Raw genomic sequence first — 16768 nt, forward strand, 5'->3', positions numbered from 1 at the left:
GATACCCCAAGCCAAGGTAAGAGAAACCCAAGTAAGATGGTAGGTGTTGCAAGAGGGCATCAGAGGGCAGACACACTGAAACTATACTCACGGAAAAACTAGTCAATCTAATCACACTAGGACCACAGCCTTGTCTAACTCAATGAAACTAAGCCACGCCCCATGGGGCAACCCAAGACGGGCAGGTCATGGTGGAGAGGTCTGACAGAATGTGGTCCACTGGAGAAGAGAATGGGAAACCACTTTAGTATTCTTGCCTTGAGAACCCCATGAACAGTAGGAAAAGGCAAAATGATAGGATACTGAAAGAGGAACTCCCCAGGTCAGTAGGTGCCCAATATGCTACTGGAGATCAGTGGAGAAATAACTCCAGAAAGAATGAAGGGATAGAGCCAAAGCAAAAACAATATCCAGCTGTGGATGTGAATGGTGATAAAAGCAAGGTCCGATACTGTAAAAAGCAATATTGCATAGGAACCTGGAATGTCAGGTCCATAAATCAAGGCAAATTGGAAGTGGTAAAACAGGAAATGGCGAGAGTGAACGTTGACATTCTAGGAATCAGTGAACTAAAATGGACTGGAATGGGTGAATTTAATTCAGATGACCATTATATCTACTACTGAGGGCAGGAATCTCTCAGAAGAAATGGAGTAGCCATCATGGTCAACAAAAGAGTCCAAAATGCAGTACTTGGATGCAGTCTCAGAAACGAAAGAATGATCTCTGTTCATTTCCAGGGTAAACCATTCAATTTCACAGTTATCCAAGTCTATGCCCCAACCAGTAACGCTGAAGAAGCTGAAGTTGAATGGTTTTATGAAGACCTACAAGACCTTTTAGAATTAACACCCAAAAAAGATATCCTTTTCATTATAGGGGACTGGAATGCAAAAGGAGGAAGTCAAGAAACACCTGGAGTAACAGGCAAATTTGGCCTTGGAATGCAGAATGAGGCAGGGCAAAGACTAATAGAGTTTTGCCAAGAAAATGCACTGGTCATAGCAAACACCCTCTTCCAACAACACAAGAGAAGACTCTACACATGGACATCACCAGATGGTCAACACCAAAATCAGATTGATTATATTCTATGCAGCCAAAGATGGAGAAGCTCTATACAGTCAACAAAAACAAGACCAGGACCGTGGCTCAGATCATGACCTCCTTATTGCCAAATTCAGACTTAAATTGAAGAAAGTAGGGAAAACCGCTACACCATTCCAGTATGACCTAAATCAAATCCCTTATGATTATACAGTGGAAGTGAGAAATAGATTTAAGGGCCTAGATCTGATAGATAGAGTGCCTGATGAACTATGGAATGAGGTTCGTGACATTGCACAGGAGACAGGGATCAGGACCATCCCCATGGAAAAGAAATGCAAAAAAGCAAACTGGCTGTCTGGGGAGGCCTTACAAACAGCTGTGAAAAGAAGAGAGGCGAAAAGCAAAGGAGAAAAGGAAAGATCTAAGCATCTGAATGCAGAGTTCCAGAGAATAGCAAGAAGAGATAAGAAAGTCTTCTTCAGCGATCAATGCAAAGAAATAGAGGGAAACAACAGAAAGGGAAAGACTAGAGATCTCTTCAAGAAAATTAGAGATACCAAGGGAACATTTCATGCAAAGATGGGCTCCATAAAGAACAGAAATGGTATGGACCTAACAGAAGCAGAAGATATTAAGAAGAGGTAACAAGAATACACCGGAGAAGGCAATGGCACCCCACTCCAGTACTCTTGCCTGGAAAGTCCCATGGACGGAGGAGCCTGGTAGGCTACAGTCCATGGGGTCGCCAAGAGTCGGACACGACTGAGTAACTTCACTTTCACTTTTCACTTTCATGCATTGGAGAAGGAAATGGCAACCCACTCCAGTATTCTTGCCTGGAGAATCCCAGGGACGGGGGAGCCTGTTGGGCTGCCGTCTATGGGGTCGCACAGAGTCGGACACGACTGGGGCGACGCAGCAGCAGCAGCAGCAGCAGCAACAAGACTACACAGAACTGTACAAAAAAGATCTTTACGACCAAGATAATCACGATGGTGTGATCACTCATCTAGAGCCAGACATCCTGGAATGTGAAGTCAAGTGGGCCTTAGAAAGCATCACTACGAACAAAGCTAGTGGAGGTGATAGAATTCCAGCTGAGCTATTTCAAATCCTAAAAGATGATGCTGTGAAAGTGCTGCACTCAATATGCTAGCAAATTTGGAAAACTCAGCAGTGGTCACAGGACTGGAAAAGGTCAGTTTTTATTCCAATCCTAAAGAAAGGCAATGCCAAGGAATGCTAAACTACCTCACAATTTCACTCATCTCACATGCTAGTAAAGTAATGCTCAAAATTCTCCAAGCCAGGCTTCAGCGATACGTGAACCGTGAGCTTCCAGATGTTCAAGCTGGTTTTAGAAAAGGCAGAGGAACCAGAGATCAAATTGCCAACATCCGCTGGATCATGGAAAAAGCAAGAGTTCCAGAAAAACATCTATTTCTGGTTTATTGACTATGCCAAAGCCTTTGACTGTGTGGATCACAATAAACTGTGGAAAATTCTGAAAGAGATGGGAATACCAGACCACCTCACCTGCCTCTTGAGAAATCTGTATGCAGGTCAGGAAGCAACAGTTAGAGCTGGACATGGAACAACTGACTGGTTCCAAATAGGAAAAGGAGTATGTCAAGGCTGTATATTGTCACTCTGCTTATTTAGCTTCTGTGCAGAGTACATCATGAGAAACGCTGGACTGGAAGAAACACAAGCTGGAATCAAGACTGCCAGGAGAAATATAAATCACCTCAGATATGCAGATGACACCACCCTTATGGCAGAAAGTGAAGAGGAACTAAAAAGCCTCTTGATGAAAGTGAAAGTGAAGAGTGAAAAAGTTGGCTTAAAGTTCAACATTCAGAAAACGAAGATCATGGCATCCAGTTCCATCACTTCATGGGAAATAGATGGGGCAACAGTGGAAACAGTGTCAGACTTTATTTTTGGGGGGCTCCAAAATCACTGCAGACGGTGACTGCAGCCATGAAATTAAAAGACGCTTACTCCTTGGAAGAAAAGTTATGACCAAAAGCAGAGACATTACTTTGCCGACTGAGGTCCGTCTAGTCAAGGCTATGGTTTTTCCTGTGGTCATGTATGGATGTGAGAGTTGGACTGTGAAGAAGGCTGAGTGCTGAAGAACTGATGCTTTTGAACTGTGGTGTTGGAGAAGACTCTTGAGAGTCCTTTGGATTGCAAGGAGATCCAACCAGTCCATTCTGAAGGAGATCAACCCTGGGATTTCTTTGGAAGGAATGATGCTAAAGCTGAAGCTCCAGTACTTTGGACACCTCATGCGAAGAGGTGACTCATGGAAAAGACTCTGATGCTGGGAGGGATTGGGGGCAGGAGGAGAAGGGGACGACTGAGGATGAGATGGCTGGATGGCATCACGGACTCCATGGACGTGAGTCTGAGTGAACTCCGAGAGTTGGTGATGGACAGGGAGGCCTGCGATTCATGAGGTCGCAAAGAGTCGGAAACGACTGAGACTGAACTGAACTGAACTGATGTCCACTGAGTTGGTGATGCCATCCAACCATCTCATCTTCTTATCATCCCCTTCTCCTCCTGCCTTCAATCTTTCCAACCATCAGAGTTTTTTCCAATGAGTCAGCTTTTCACATCAGGTGGCCAAAGTATTGGATCTTTGATTTTAGCATCAGTCCTTCCGATGAATATTCTGGACTGATTTCCTTTCGGATTGACTGGTTTGATCTCCTTACAGTCTAGGAGACTCTCAGGAGTCTTCTGCAGCACCACAGTTCAAAGGCATCAATTCTTCTTCGGCGCATGACCCTTATTTCTAGGGTGCGCCCTCCTGGGATCCAGACAAAAAGCTCAGGTGTTTATCAAGGCCCATCTCACTCTCTGAGACTTCAGATTCTCTCTCCAGCAAAGATGGCTGAGGATACATCCAGTAATTCCCTCAGCCTCCCAGCCAGCGGCTGCACTCGGACAGGGTGAGGATGCTGCCTTGGCCAAGGAACCTGCCTGAAAGTGAGCACTCCTCAAGTTTTACACCCCGGACACTTCTCTGGCCTCATCCTAGCTGTGACTCTGCCCTCAATTGCTATTTTCTGCTGGATCTGCAGATGGTCGATGACTTGGAAGCAATCTGTATGAAGATTTTGGGGGCTCCCCTTTTCATGAGCCCTCCTCTCCAGGATTTATCCTTCTTTTTTCTGTTGCTCTGGTAGCCCTGCCTTTGCTCCTCAGCTCAGTGAGCCTGCCACCTCTGGTGTGGTCTAGCCACCCTGTGTCACCTCCAAGACCTAGGAAGTGACCACAGGAGAAAAGCCTGGGGCAAACGTGCTCACCTCTCATGGTTTTCCCTCTGCAAACTTGGACACCCCTCACATTCCCGGTTGCATCAGTAGCCCTCCCCTACATTCAAAATGTTGCTTTTTAAAATGCTTTGTTTGGGACTTCCCCAGTGTTTCAGTGGCTAAGACTCTGCCCTCCCAATGCAGGGATCCAGGGTTTGATCTCTCGTCAGGGAACTAGATCCCACATCCCACAACTAACACTCAGTTCACCCAAATAAATACTTTAAAAAAGTACTTCATTCCACCAAATTCATCTCTTTACTGGTTGATTAAACATGCACTGCTTCGATTGGATTCCGACTTTTGTTTATGCTATTTCTTCTGTCCCAGATTCTCTTTTCTCAGCCTCCCAAACAAAGCCCATCTTCCTGCCCACTGAATCTCACCTCCTCAAACCACACCTGCACTTATCAAAAATGTTGATTTTGAACAATTTTTACTGATATGACAAATATATTAAAGTTGCAAACCATATATAATCTAATTTTATATTAAAATACCTGTATGTAATTTATTGAAAAAAAGACAAGAATGCTAATGGTTATTTATAGGTGATAAGATTATATGTGTTTAAAAGGTTGTCCATATTGGAAATTAATAAAATTTAAGTTTAGAATAAAATGCAGGTGATGGGATTATATACAATTTTCTTTCAAAGTTCTCCGTATTTTCTGCAGTAAAGTACAGCACTACTTTTTAACAAAAAGCTACTATTTTAAATAATCAATGAAAGTAAACATGTTGAAAGGTTTACTTAATAAGCTTCTCATGAGCATTCATGATCGAGCCCTTCACATCACTCACTGTTGCACGAGGTAAATGTACTGCACACTGCTGAACTGTACACTTAAAAATGGTTAAGATGATAAATGATGTTATGTTTTTCACTTTTTACCATAATTAAAAGGTAAAAAGAGTTCAGTAGATCACAGGGGGGAAAAAGTGAATTATCCACATATATAGACTGGAAATGAAAATCTGTGTGATGGTAAGGCTGGTCAATTTATAGAACTCAGCAGTTTTATAAAGTTGGTTGCAGAGTATATCAAACCTACATTCACAGCTTAGATATTTGGTACTGGTGTCACATGTCCTTGACTGTTCTTTTCAAATACTTAACATCCTCGGGAAAAAATTGCAGGAAAATTCTAAAATGGTTTCTCCAAAAGGGTGTGAACACTTTTGCTCCAGGCTACTTTTCCTGACCCCAGGAAGTATGTCTTGATTACCAATCTTGCACAGTCCATGCTGGTTGACACAGGATGATTCCTAATGAGGACAGGACCCACCTTTTCTCCTTCATTCAGGTGGAATTTATTCACCATCTGTACTGTCACAGCTAAGTTTTATATTTAAAATAACTGCGACTTGAGGATATGTTACAACGATTTAATTGATACTCATTTTGGTGTAAATACTAAGTAGCCTTTTTACCTATTCATTAAATTTAGCCATCACACAAATCATGAAAACTCTCCAACACTCATCATAAATGCCAACGTTATATGTTTTATTTTTAATCAAGTAATTTCTTTAAACCTCAAAATATCCATAATTGACAGAATAAGACACTAGGCATGAGATGATAATATAAAATCCACGGTCTGCAGAAGGGCAAACAGTACTCTTAGTCCATCGAGATGACTGTACACAAGTGAAACGCCATTCCGACCATCTATTTCTTTTTTGTCCTTTAAAAACATACAGTTCAAGTGTTTTTTATTTTCACTTGTAAACAACATGAGTCAAAATGGACAATGAGGTCATCTAAAGACTACACAGGATAATTGTAAAACACTAGATAAAACACCATATTAAAGTCATATAGAAATCAGTGTTCACTTTGGTCTCTATTGTGGTTAAAGTTGTTAATACCAAAAAAGCAATACATACTAATTAAAGCCAGCTGGTGGTGGGTGCCAGTGGTTGGTAGCTGTTAAGTAATTCAAGAGGTAGTCAACACCATCATTTTCAAGCTGGTTAACTCTCACACATGTGAAGCCACAGATATATTCAATGTTGCAATAGTTTCTCACTGTACAGTACTTGACCGTAACTTTGCAGCTTTGCTCCAAACAGACAATTTAACAATGATTCAGAGGTCAACCTCTCACTCTAACTGAACTATGATACAGATCACACAACCACCACATCTGAAAGAGGCTGTTGACAGCGATGTAAGACAGAATTTGATGCTTGTAACAAGTCGTTCTTCCATAAAACAAATAAATCTCATTAAGACATCTAGAAAATTAAAGTCCGTGCAGCTGCACGTGTACACACTTTCCCAAATTTTATAACCAAAGGGGAAATACACATATATATCTTATGATAAACATTTCTTAGAGAAAACAGATAAATTAATTTAAATTATCTTTAAGACTTAATGAGATTTTCCATGTCCTGTATAACTCATCTTACAGTGAAAGTTACAAAGTCTATTAACACTTATGGGCTCCTATTCACAAACTACATACAACTAGCAGTAACTTGGGGCCACATTGGTGCAAAATAAAACTGGGCCAAAAAAATATATCGGCAATAGAAACACCTTTATTTGTAGATGGACCAATGCTAATAACATGATGCTTCTCGATCTTTCCCCATACATTGCACGCCAAATTTCCAAGTTATAAGCAGGTAAAAATCTTTCTAAATCTTTCAACTGTAAAAATACATCCAAAGTCTTCTAGTAAAGACGAAAAATGCAAGTATAAAAATGTTTCTACTATAATCCGCCACGTAGCAATGAATAGCTCACAGGGCTAGGAGACCGGTCGTGCATCTTTTCCTAGGAATTACATCTGTGTTGACGTGGGTGGGGAGAGGTCAAAGGGGAAACTATTTCACAGACCTCCTGCCCAACCCGTTAGCAACTCCAGTAAACTGATGCTTCACACAGATCCTACCCCTCAGTAGCTAGAAAGGGCATTGCACGTCCACTGTATGTTCACTCCTTGGCAGCCAGTGCTGTTAATTATGTGCCTGGACAACAATGCTGCAATCACTTGGCCTCAGCGCAGCACAGACACAAACGAAGGAGACTGGCATCTTTGATACTTTTGCCCAGCACATACTACACTCATACAAGCAACCTCACTTCCTGACTTCTTCCCACTACCGACCTCTGGGCAAAGCAGCTATTCTGAAGATTGACTTGTGTGCTCTGTTTTGCTTCAATAGAAGAGTCTATGTCTTTAAATACATGGTCACTTGAAGGAAATGCTCCGAGACTTCGTTAACTAGATGAGCTGCTTCATTATTCACAAGTGTTTGTCAGAAACATGCAGTTATGAATTGCTATCTATATTCTAGATAAAAAGATTCTGTACCAGAGAATTATCAGCCACTGTAAGGCTGGAGCAGCATAACGGTGTGCTATGCATCAACTATGAGGTAGCCTTTTGCTGTAAACAGAATATTTCACCCATGTAAATGGACACTGTGCTTATGTCAGTGATATTCACATCTGAAAGGAGTGGAGGAAGTCTCCTTGAGTAATTTTCACATGAAATTAAAAAAGGAGAGCTGATAATTGATATTTGGACATTTTGATCTATGTCAAACTCAGAGGTAGTTATTACTAACATCAGTACATAATACTTACATAAAGGTATAAGTTATTTGGTTTGTTTTGAGTAAGCAGGACTGTAGACTATTCTGTAAAGAAATAACAATTATTATACGGTATGTTCCCTGAGTGAAGTTCTTTGTCCTGAGTATGTTTATGTAATAGTGATAATATTCTTATATAAAAAATAAACCCCAACTTTTCATCAAAGATAGGTTTGGTATGTGCTTAGTTCAGTCTGGTGAGATGCTGAAAAGTGATTTCAAATTGCACCCATAAGGTCCACAGTTATAAAATGTTTCTTTTTTTAAATCGTGATCTCAGCTCTGAACTTTTTATATGTAAACAGGGAATGTCCAATTCTCAAGTCCATAATTTCCTATTTCTAATAAGGTCAAGGAACTTTGGTTTGAATTTTCAAAGTGACTTATTACATTTTGCATTTTTACTGTTAACCTGCTTATTATACCTGCTAAAAATTAAGCAATGCCACTTTGATTTGTCTACATAATTTAAATAAGCTTACACTCCTCACATAAGGCAAGGAAGTACTTCTCTATAGCTATTTATCACATTCAATATCGTCAAAGGTAAGCTTTGCATCACAGCATACTGAGATTTCAGTACATCCCATGGAGACTCTCACAAACACTGTCAACTCAAGCTGAGTTGGAAGGGCTGGTGGCCCAGCCCCAGGCTCGCTTGCTCTCCTTCCACGTGGCTTGCTTGCTGAAACGGGGGCAAAACCGTACAACAAGTCTCCCTCGGCAGGACAAGTTGGGAGGGAGCAGAAACTGTTCAGCAGAACGTGTCTCATTTGAATCATGCTATTTTCTGTTTCTGATTATCTGAGCTTACACCAACAGGCTCATACAAGACTCTACTTACTGCCAATGTTAAGCGTTACTACTAATTGGTACCTTCTTGGAGATGTTCCCAAAATTCATCCATAAGATCTAGAACCAGGATGACAGCAAAGTGAGTGTTTTTCACGACTGGAAGCTGAAGGGATCAATACTGTGGTTGGCCCCTAGCCACTGACACTTCTGTCTCTGTCTCCATCACTGAATGCTCATCCCGAATCTCCCGTATTCGTCCCTTCAGTAGCAGTCATGAAGGAATTCTCTGTAAGATCAACTGTATTGTATAAAAAACACTCCGCTCTCTGGTAGGAGAGGTTTGGGAACCTTTCTCCCCAGGCTCGTCACTCTAGTCGCCTGCCACCAAACATGATGCTTTTTCATATTATTCAAGGTCATACATCATGGGCAATTGTGAGCATCCACTCAATATTCATTCTCAACCCTGGCATTTTACTGTGCTGTTTTGCGTGTTTGTTTTAGAAACAAGTTAGGTAACTCTCCAGGGGGAATGAAAACAGCCACCAAAAACATACACCCAATGACTGGAGTTTTCCTCCAAGGTCTTCAGTAGTAAACAAGGAGGCCCCTGCTCGAAGTGATGGTTAGAAGGATTGACTTAGTCAAGGGGAGCTGCTGTCGCCACAGTCCCTCAAAAACCTCACAACAGTTAAGAGATTACAATGAGCTGGTATCAAAATACCATTGAAAACAATCACTTCACTACATTTATACACTGCCCTCCCCCTTCATTTCTCTGAATAGGCATCTAATTTACAATCAAAACATTGGAACTGAAAACACTGAAATATCGGCACAGAGATTACACATTCATTGTCTTTTCTGGTTTGTATCCCAGATTCAAAAAAGCTTAAACGGCAGTCGGAGGCATATGGAGTTAAGGTACTGCCTTGAAAAGGGGTTGGGTGGGGGGATACACTGTACAGATACCAAGAAAAAGAGGCAATCCCAAATTCGGGATGACTGATGTTTTAAAAACCTTTAGTACCATATGACTGGCAGCTCTGAGATCTGAAGTATATCCTTTGGTTCACATAAAAGGTAACAGTCTTTTTTTTTTCTCTAATGTAATATAAAGGGAATGGTATTTCAAGAAAAACTCCAAGGGTTATTTTCAAAACCATCTAAAAATGCTTCACTGAGGGTTTTCAATTCTTGCGGGATGTCCCAATTCTGTGAGGGAGGGTGTGTGCTTGTATCTCCATACACACATATATAAAGACAAGCCCTCTTTATATATATGTCTACATTCTAGAGAAAATCCTCCTACACACACACACAGACTCAGGCTCGCTCCCTCTCACACGTGTACATACAGATAACAGCATCTCATTCTCTGAGTCACATAACACATGACACCCTGCTCCAAGGTAATTTGCTTAGAGTGATTTGTCTGTTTAAAAACATTCACAGTTCCTCAACAGTAGTTAAAAATCCCAGGTCAGCTGCTGTATGTGAAATACTGTTCCCCTGAATATGCATGAGGTAGACTTCCCAACCGGGGAGAGAAAATGATACGTTAAGGAAGGGTTATGTCTTTTTCCTTTTTTGAACGGAAGGCCCCTTTTTGCTTTGTTCTTCCGGTGCTGCAGATGACTTGGTGGAGGAAGCTTCTTGAGGGGCCCTGCCTGGCCACTCTGAGAGCTCGGACCTCGCCTCCTGAAATGACGGACAGCCGTGCCCTCCCCCCACCTCCCGAGGGAACGGCGACGTGCACGGCTGGGGCTCCGCTTCCTGTCTTCCCTGAGAACTGGCTGGCGGCTGCACCGCAGTTTTGTGGGGGCAGTTCGCCACCATGTGCGTGATGCTCTGACAGCAATGGCACTTCTTTGGCTGAGGAGGTAGACTGCATTCCTTAGCATGATGATCAAGGCCACCACAGTTGTAGCATCTGCAGCAAGAACATTGAAAAACATCTTAAGTAGGACCAGGTATATCATAAAATATCTCAGAAATCAAAATATGCTAAAATATAAAGACTGTCAAAGAGATCAGCTGATTTCAGTATGCCTTCACACACTCACACACACACACACACACAACCGTGTTGTACTAAACACAAAAATCAATGAAAAACCAGAATCTGAAAGCATGAAAGACTAATCACTTCCACAGATAAATGACTCCTTGAAATTTGAGTCAGGTTATTCTAAAGGAAGTTTAGTCCATTAGAGGGCAGCCGCGTTCAACAAAAAACAACCAGCTAGCTTGAAAAAGTTTTAAAACCCAGCAGTTGACTTAAAATGCAACACCAATTCAATCAGCAAATGGAAAAATTATAGAGAAAATTAAATTTTATGAGTTTAACATTTCTTTGGGTGTTAATTATTTTGGCTATGGAAATTAGTTGAACTGGAGGAATTTTTTTCCTTTTGCACAAATGAGTGCAGCGAAATTTGATAAATAAAAAGTCAGACATCTATGGTGAATATCTGGGAGATTACCAAGTAATATTAGAGCAAAATAGAAAGTGTCTGATTCAGAAGAATGCTATAAAAGAAAGCTTCTAGATAGATACCTATGTCAGATTAATAAAGGTTGATGCTAGTTCAGAACAGGAAAAACTTTCTTTCTGTAAGAAATTAAGTTTTCCTTCAGGGTAAATTCTAAATTGAGATAAATATAAATCCATCTTTAATTAATAAATGAATGCACACTGGGGGCACAGCTTGCACTATGTTTGAAATTTTGACTAAGACTCTAAAAGTTATTTGGAAGATATATTTCAATCAGATTTTCTTTTAAAATTTTATATTAAAAACAATAAAACATCAAGAGAAAATATATTTTTTATATTTGTGAAGGTTTTTAACCTACTTAGTTACATAATACAAAATTTGTCTACAAATGAAATGTTTTAAGGGTTTTTCTATTCTAAATTTATTTTCCAAATTCATTTATGATTCCATTAATTCTCATCATGAAATACACACAATAGGTCATTTTACAAAATCAAAGCAAAACAGGTGGTAACTCTGGGAATCAGCTTAAGATCATGACAAAAAAGTTAGTTATAATTAACTAGCCAGCTAGTGTGTGTGAGACTAGAAAGTCAGTAACTTATATTACCAAGTATTTCCAAAACAAGCTACTATTAACCTACTGGGAAGTATATGTAGGATTGTTGTTATTGTAAGTGTTCAGTCGCTAAGTCATGTCTGACTCTTTAGGACCCCATGGACTATGTATATATAGCTCATCAGGCTCCTCTCTCTATGCCATTTCCCAGGCAAGAATACTGGAGCTGGTACGCCATTTCCTTCCCCAGCGGATCTTCTCAACCCAAGGACTGAACACATCTCATGCATTGGCAGGCAGATTCTTTAGCACTGAGCCACCTGGGACACCTGTTAATTAACTAGATGGGAGGAATTCTTTCAAAACACACATATATATCAAATAATCACAATGTACACTTTAAAAATCTTATAGTTTTACTTGTTGACTACATTTCACTAAACTGAGGTGGAGATGGGGCTTAGAATGTTTCCCTTAGAGGACTTTATGCCACCTTAACACTTTTTCTCTGCTCTTAGTTTATATAACTTTGCTACTTAATTCACTGGGATAGAAACTCATTTGAGACAAAGGTCAGGAAACTTCTACTCGTTTTTAGTTCTACTGTTCACTAACTCTCCATCTCACTTGCAAGACGGTGCTAGGACTTGACACCTCTTGATTCTCTTCCAACTTTATCTATGATCTTGGTGTGTCTCTACTTTCATAATGCACAACTCAGTCTGATTTTAAGACTTTCTTCAAGAAATATCTGCCAGTCCTGTAGTGGGCAATGGAGGTAGAAAGGACCCAAATTCATCTAGAGTTGGAATTGGGAAGGTGGATGGTGGGAAGCGAAAAAAGGATGAGGGAGACTAGTTTGCTCATAAAAGTTATTGAAATGAGTCAGTCCAAGCTGGGGAGACTCCTGAGACCAGAAGCATCAATAGTCTCGATCTTCTCTAATTTCATTACCATATCCATCATATAATCTCAATTCCAAGAATCTCTGGAATTGAGATTATAACATAATTATCAATTATTAATAATGAAATTATACAGTAATTATCACTCAATTGCCCCATGCAATCCTAGCACATCCAAAGCTGTTGGCAGAGAAAATCTGTTTAACATTATTCTATTCTACTACTACTAAGTCGCTTCAGTCGTGTCCGACTCTGCAACCCCACAGACGGCAGCCCGCCAGGCTCCCCCGTCCCTGGGATTCTCCAGGCAAGAACAGTGGAGTGGGGTGCCATTTCCTTCTGAATAATATATTGATTACACAATTAAACAATTTTCTGATAATTGGCAAATAACCATATTGAATTTAAGGCTTTCATAGAAAAAAATAAGAAAATTGAAAAATGATGTGATCATATAGAGGGATGATAAAATAATGAAATAAATAATGGCTATTTCATCATCCTTGTTATTGCACTGCCCAAACTACTGTCTTATCTTTCCAGAAGGTATAAAAGACATCAGGAGACAGGACTTTTGTTGTCTCTTTTTCTAACTCTTTATTGAACACAGTTAAGAATTCAAAAATTTTTGTTTTCTGAATAATAGCAAAGAGAAAACAACTGACATTTTTCAACTGTTAGGTGGAAAAAAAATACAAATACAAAAAGACAGTAATACTCCAGACTCTAATGATGATGATGAAATTAATCACATAAGCTAAATCTCAGATTATGAGTCTTCACATACTATATCCTAGAAATATATTTTATCAGACTCAAGAATGGATGAGTGAATAATACATGTCTATGGACAAAAAGGAAATTTCTTAGTTAGTTAATCCTTCAGGGAGGATGTTATCAAGCAATATTTTTTGATGATACATGTTTGCTAAAAGGACATGCAACAGTATTTTTTCACCTTTTATCAAGTTAGTGCTAGGGAATTTACTTGACAAGGTTCATAAGTGGAAAAATGCTGAGGCACTTACTGAAAGGAGATAAGTAGCACAGAAATGAAAAATCTCACTGAACTGATCATTCCAATCATATTTAGGAATACATATTTTATCTTCTAAAATAAGTTATAGAGTGAGTGAGTTTGTTTTTAATGTAGAAAAAACTAGGATAATGAACACCCTGCTTCTCCATTTATCAATATTACCTTGTAAATTTTAGAATAACGGAATCACAAGATGGGCTTTTATTTTTTTCAGTAATTAACAAATACTTATGTCAGGAAACAACAGTATCATATCTTCAAAAGTTAAAGGGAAAAAAATCACTTTTTAGGATTATTTATTATTATACTTTAATATAAAAAAATTAATGAAATATTGCAAAGCAGATTCAATATTGTTTTGGTGGTAATTTCTCGGAGATAATGCAAAATTAAACAATAAAAATTACTCACTAATGCTTCAAATTCAGGGTCCCGAAATATAGTCTAAAATGGCATCTTTGAGAAGTATAAGCCCATTACTTGTAATAATGCTTTTCCACATACTTCTCTCCTAGTGCAAAGTGAATGCTTAAATTTGCCCATCTATAAAATACCTCCTTTTGAATTAAACTCACTTCCTTGAGGATAACACCGACTTAGGAGCTCATTTCTGAAGAGAGAGAAAATAGGTTAAAGGCTGAGTAATAGAGCTGCTCTCCCACGGACACATCAATTTCATCGGTCACTGTGGAATGCACACTGTTATCCCATTCAGGGAGCCACTTGCCCGCTCATTAACCAAGGGCCTCATGTCAGGATTTCATTTTTCCTCAAATGGGGTCTTCCATTATATTCCACATGTGCATTTACCACGACATTTATTTGGGTTCTGAAAGTTACTTTTAAGGACACTGCATCATTTTGGTTTCCTTGCATTTTGATCTGCATAGTTAATTCACTCCCTTAGCTTTTCAGATTTGTTCTATGATTACGCCAGACTGCCTTCCATGATGAAAAGACTTGCATTCAGTATATATGTGCTTAGCTTTAAAGGGGAGGAGTGGTATGTATTCTCCTCTTCTATTTAATCATTCAATGCCAATCACTCTTCCTAAGAGTGCAGATCACACCCCATTAGGAAACCGCTTCCTTCCCTAGGGACTGACACCAAAATGGAACAGCTCACAAATAATATCACACCACATTCTCTATACAAAGCTCTGCATGGTACCAGTCTCTTTTGTTCACTCTCTCAACCCCTCCAAATCAGTTTAATTTGAATGAATTTTATGTTATGATGCGAGCATTAAAACAAGTCCCAAAAGTGATTTTAAAAAATGAGGAGTGACACTACATAAACAGAAATCCAGTTTTGTCTAAAAATGTAACGGAAAAAGAACAAAACAAAACAATGTAGGTGCTTCTAAATATTTGAAAGTCTTAATAAGAAGATATATAGAAACTTATATTCTGAGAGCTAAGAGGGAGGCATTAACGATGATACAGGCACCTCCCTAGCGATCCAGTGGCTAAGGTTCCAAGTTCCCAGTGCAGCGGGTCTAGGTTCAATACCTAGTCAGGGAACTAGATCCCACATGCTGCAACTAAGAGTTCACATGCAGCAACTGAAGATCCCATGTGCTACAACCAAGACCAGGTGCAGCCAAATAAATGAACATTAAGAGAAACAGAAGATAAGGACACAGTGATCTGTAGGCTTCTAAAGAGGAAGGAAATGTTGAGAGAACCTAAGCAAGGCAGTCTCAGTGAAAGAGAACAAAGTGGGAAAAGTGCAGGCAACAGGGCAGGAAGGAGGGATAAATACAGGAAAGGAGTACATAAAAATCCCTGGAAGAGAGAGATGAAAGAAAAGATCAATCAAATTTCAAAGTGGAAGTCGAGAGGGGTAAAGAAAAGTCAGGAAATGTGGTTCATCAATGTTTTCTAACTCTCCTCTTGGTATTTGCGGGGGGGGGGGGGTCCTATGGAGTGAATAAGCTATACCCAGTTGTGAATTTAGGTTGTTGGGAAACTTTCAGACAAAATGGGGTCTTCTGGAAGGTTGGCCTAGGAATCTGCCTCTCTTACCCTCAGAAGGTACAGGGGTGGGCAGATTGCATCTGTCACAGCAAGGCTGAACACACTGTTAAAAGAGTTAAAATGATAATTACAGGAATAGTGAAGTTCGATTTATTAAGAGCTTACTACATTCCAGACACTGCGCAAAAGGTTTTGAATATGTAAAATAAAACTGAATTCTCCCCTGAACCCTATGAAATAAGTACTACAATATCAACATTGTATCACGGCTGCCCTGATGATTCAGTGGTAAAGAACTGGCCTGCCGATACAGAAGACATGGGTGTGATCCCTGGTCTGCGAGGATCCCACGTGACACAGAGCAGCTGGACCCACGCGCCACAACTATTGAGTCTGTGCTCTGGAGCCTGGGAGCTGCAACTACTGAGCCCACATGCCCCAAGCGAAGTCTGCGTGCTCTAGAGCCCACGCTCCACAACGAAAGAAGCCATCGCGATGCGAAGCCTGAGCACCGCAACCAGAGAAGCCAGTGCAGCAGTGAAGACCCAGCACAGCCAGAAATAAATGAATAAAAACTACTTTAAAGACTCGCAGCGTACTGCTCTTTATTAAAAAAGTAAAACAGTGCATTGTTGAGAAAACCAAGTCTCAGAGAGTATACAGAGAAGGAAATTTTAACTGAAAAATAATACGTTTCACTTGTATTTTCATTATATAAAAACATTATACCCAACAATATTGATGTAACTGTTATCGCATGTAATCTAAAAAATACAGGGTCCTGAATTTAAAACAGCCACAAACACACAGATTTGAAGTCGATTTTTCTTGAGACTGGGTTATTGTTCTGTCACTGTGCTGTGGGGAAGTGAGCTTCTCTTTGCATCGATAAAATGAAAAGCAGCAACTAATCCAGGCCAGACTTTTGACTGCCAACGCCCAGTTTTTTTCCTACTCCTCTTGTACTTTCTACTCTTCTTCTAGTGTCTAGTTTT

General features: G+C 39.9%; 1 protein-coding gene across 1 annotated transcript in view; it reads right to left on the reverse strand.

The window, feature by feature from the left end:
* LIN28B (lin-28 homolog B) overlaps positions 10295-16768 on the reverse strand; it is a 115678-nt gene continuing 109204 nt past the window's right edge. The window contains exon 4 of the mRNA XM_005684616.1: positions 10295-10722. Within this exon, the coding sequence (XP_005684673.1) occupies positions 10362-10722 (361 nt within the window). The 3' untranslated portion in view covers positions 10295-10361. The remainder of the gene's footprint in view (positions 10723-16768) is intronic.

The sequence above is a fragment of the Capra hircus genome, chromosome 9 (assembly GCF_001704415.2).
Source record: "Capra hircus breed San Clemente chromosome 9, ASM170441v1, whole genome shotgun sequence".
NCBI lineage: Eukaryota > Metazoa > Chordata > Mammalia > Artiodactyla > Bovidae > Capra > Capra hircus.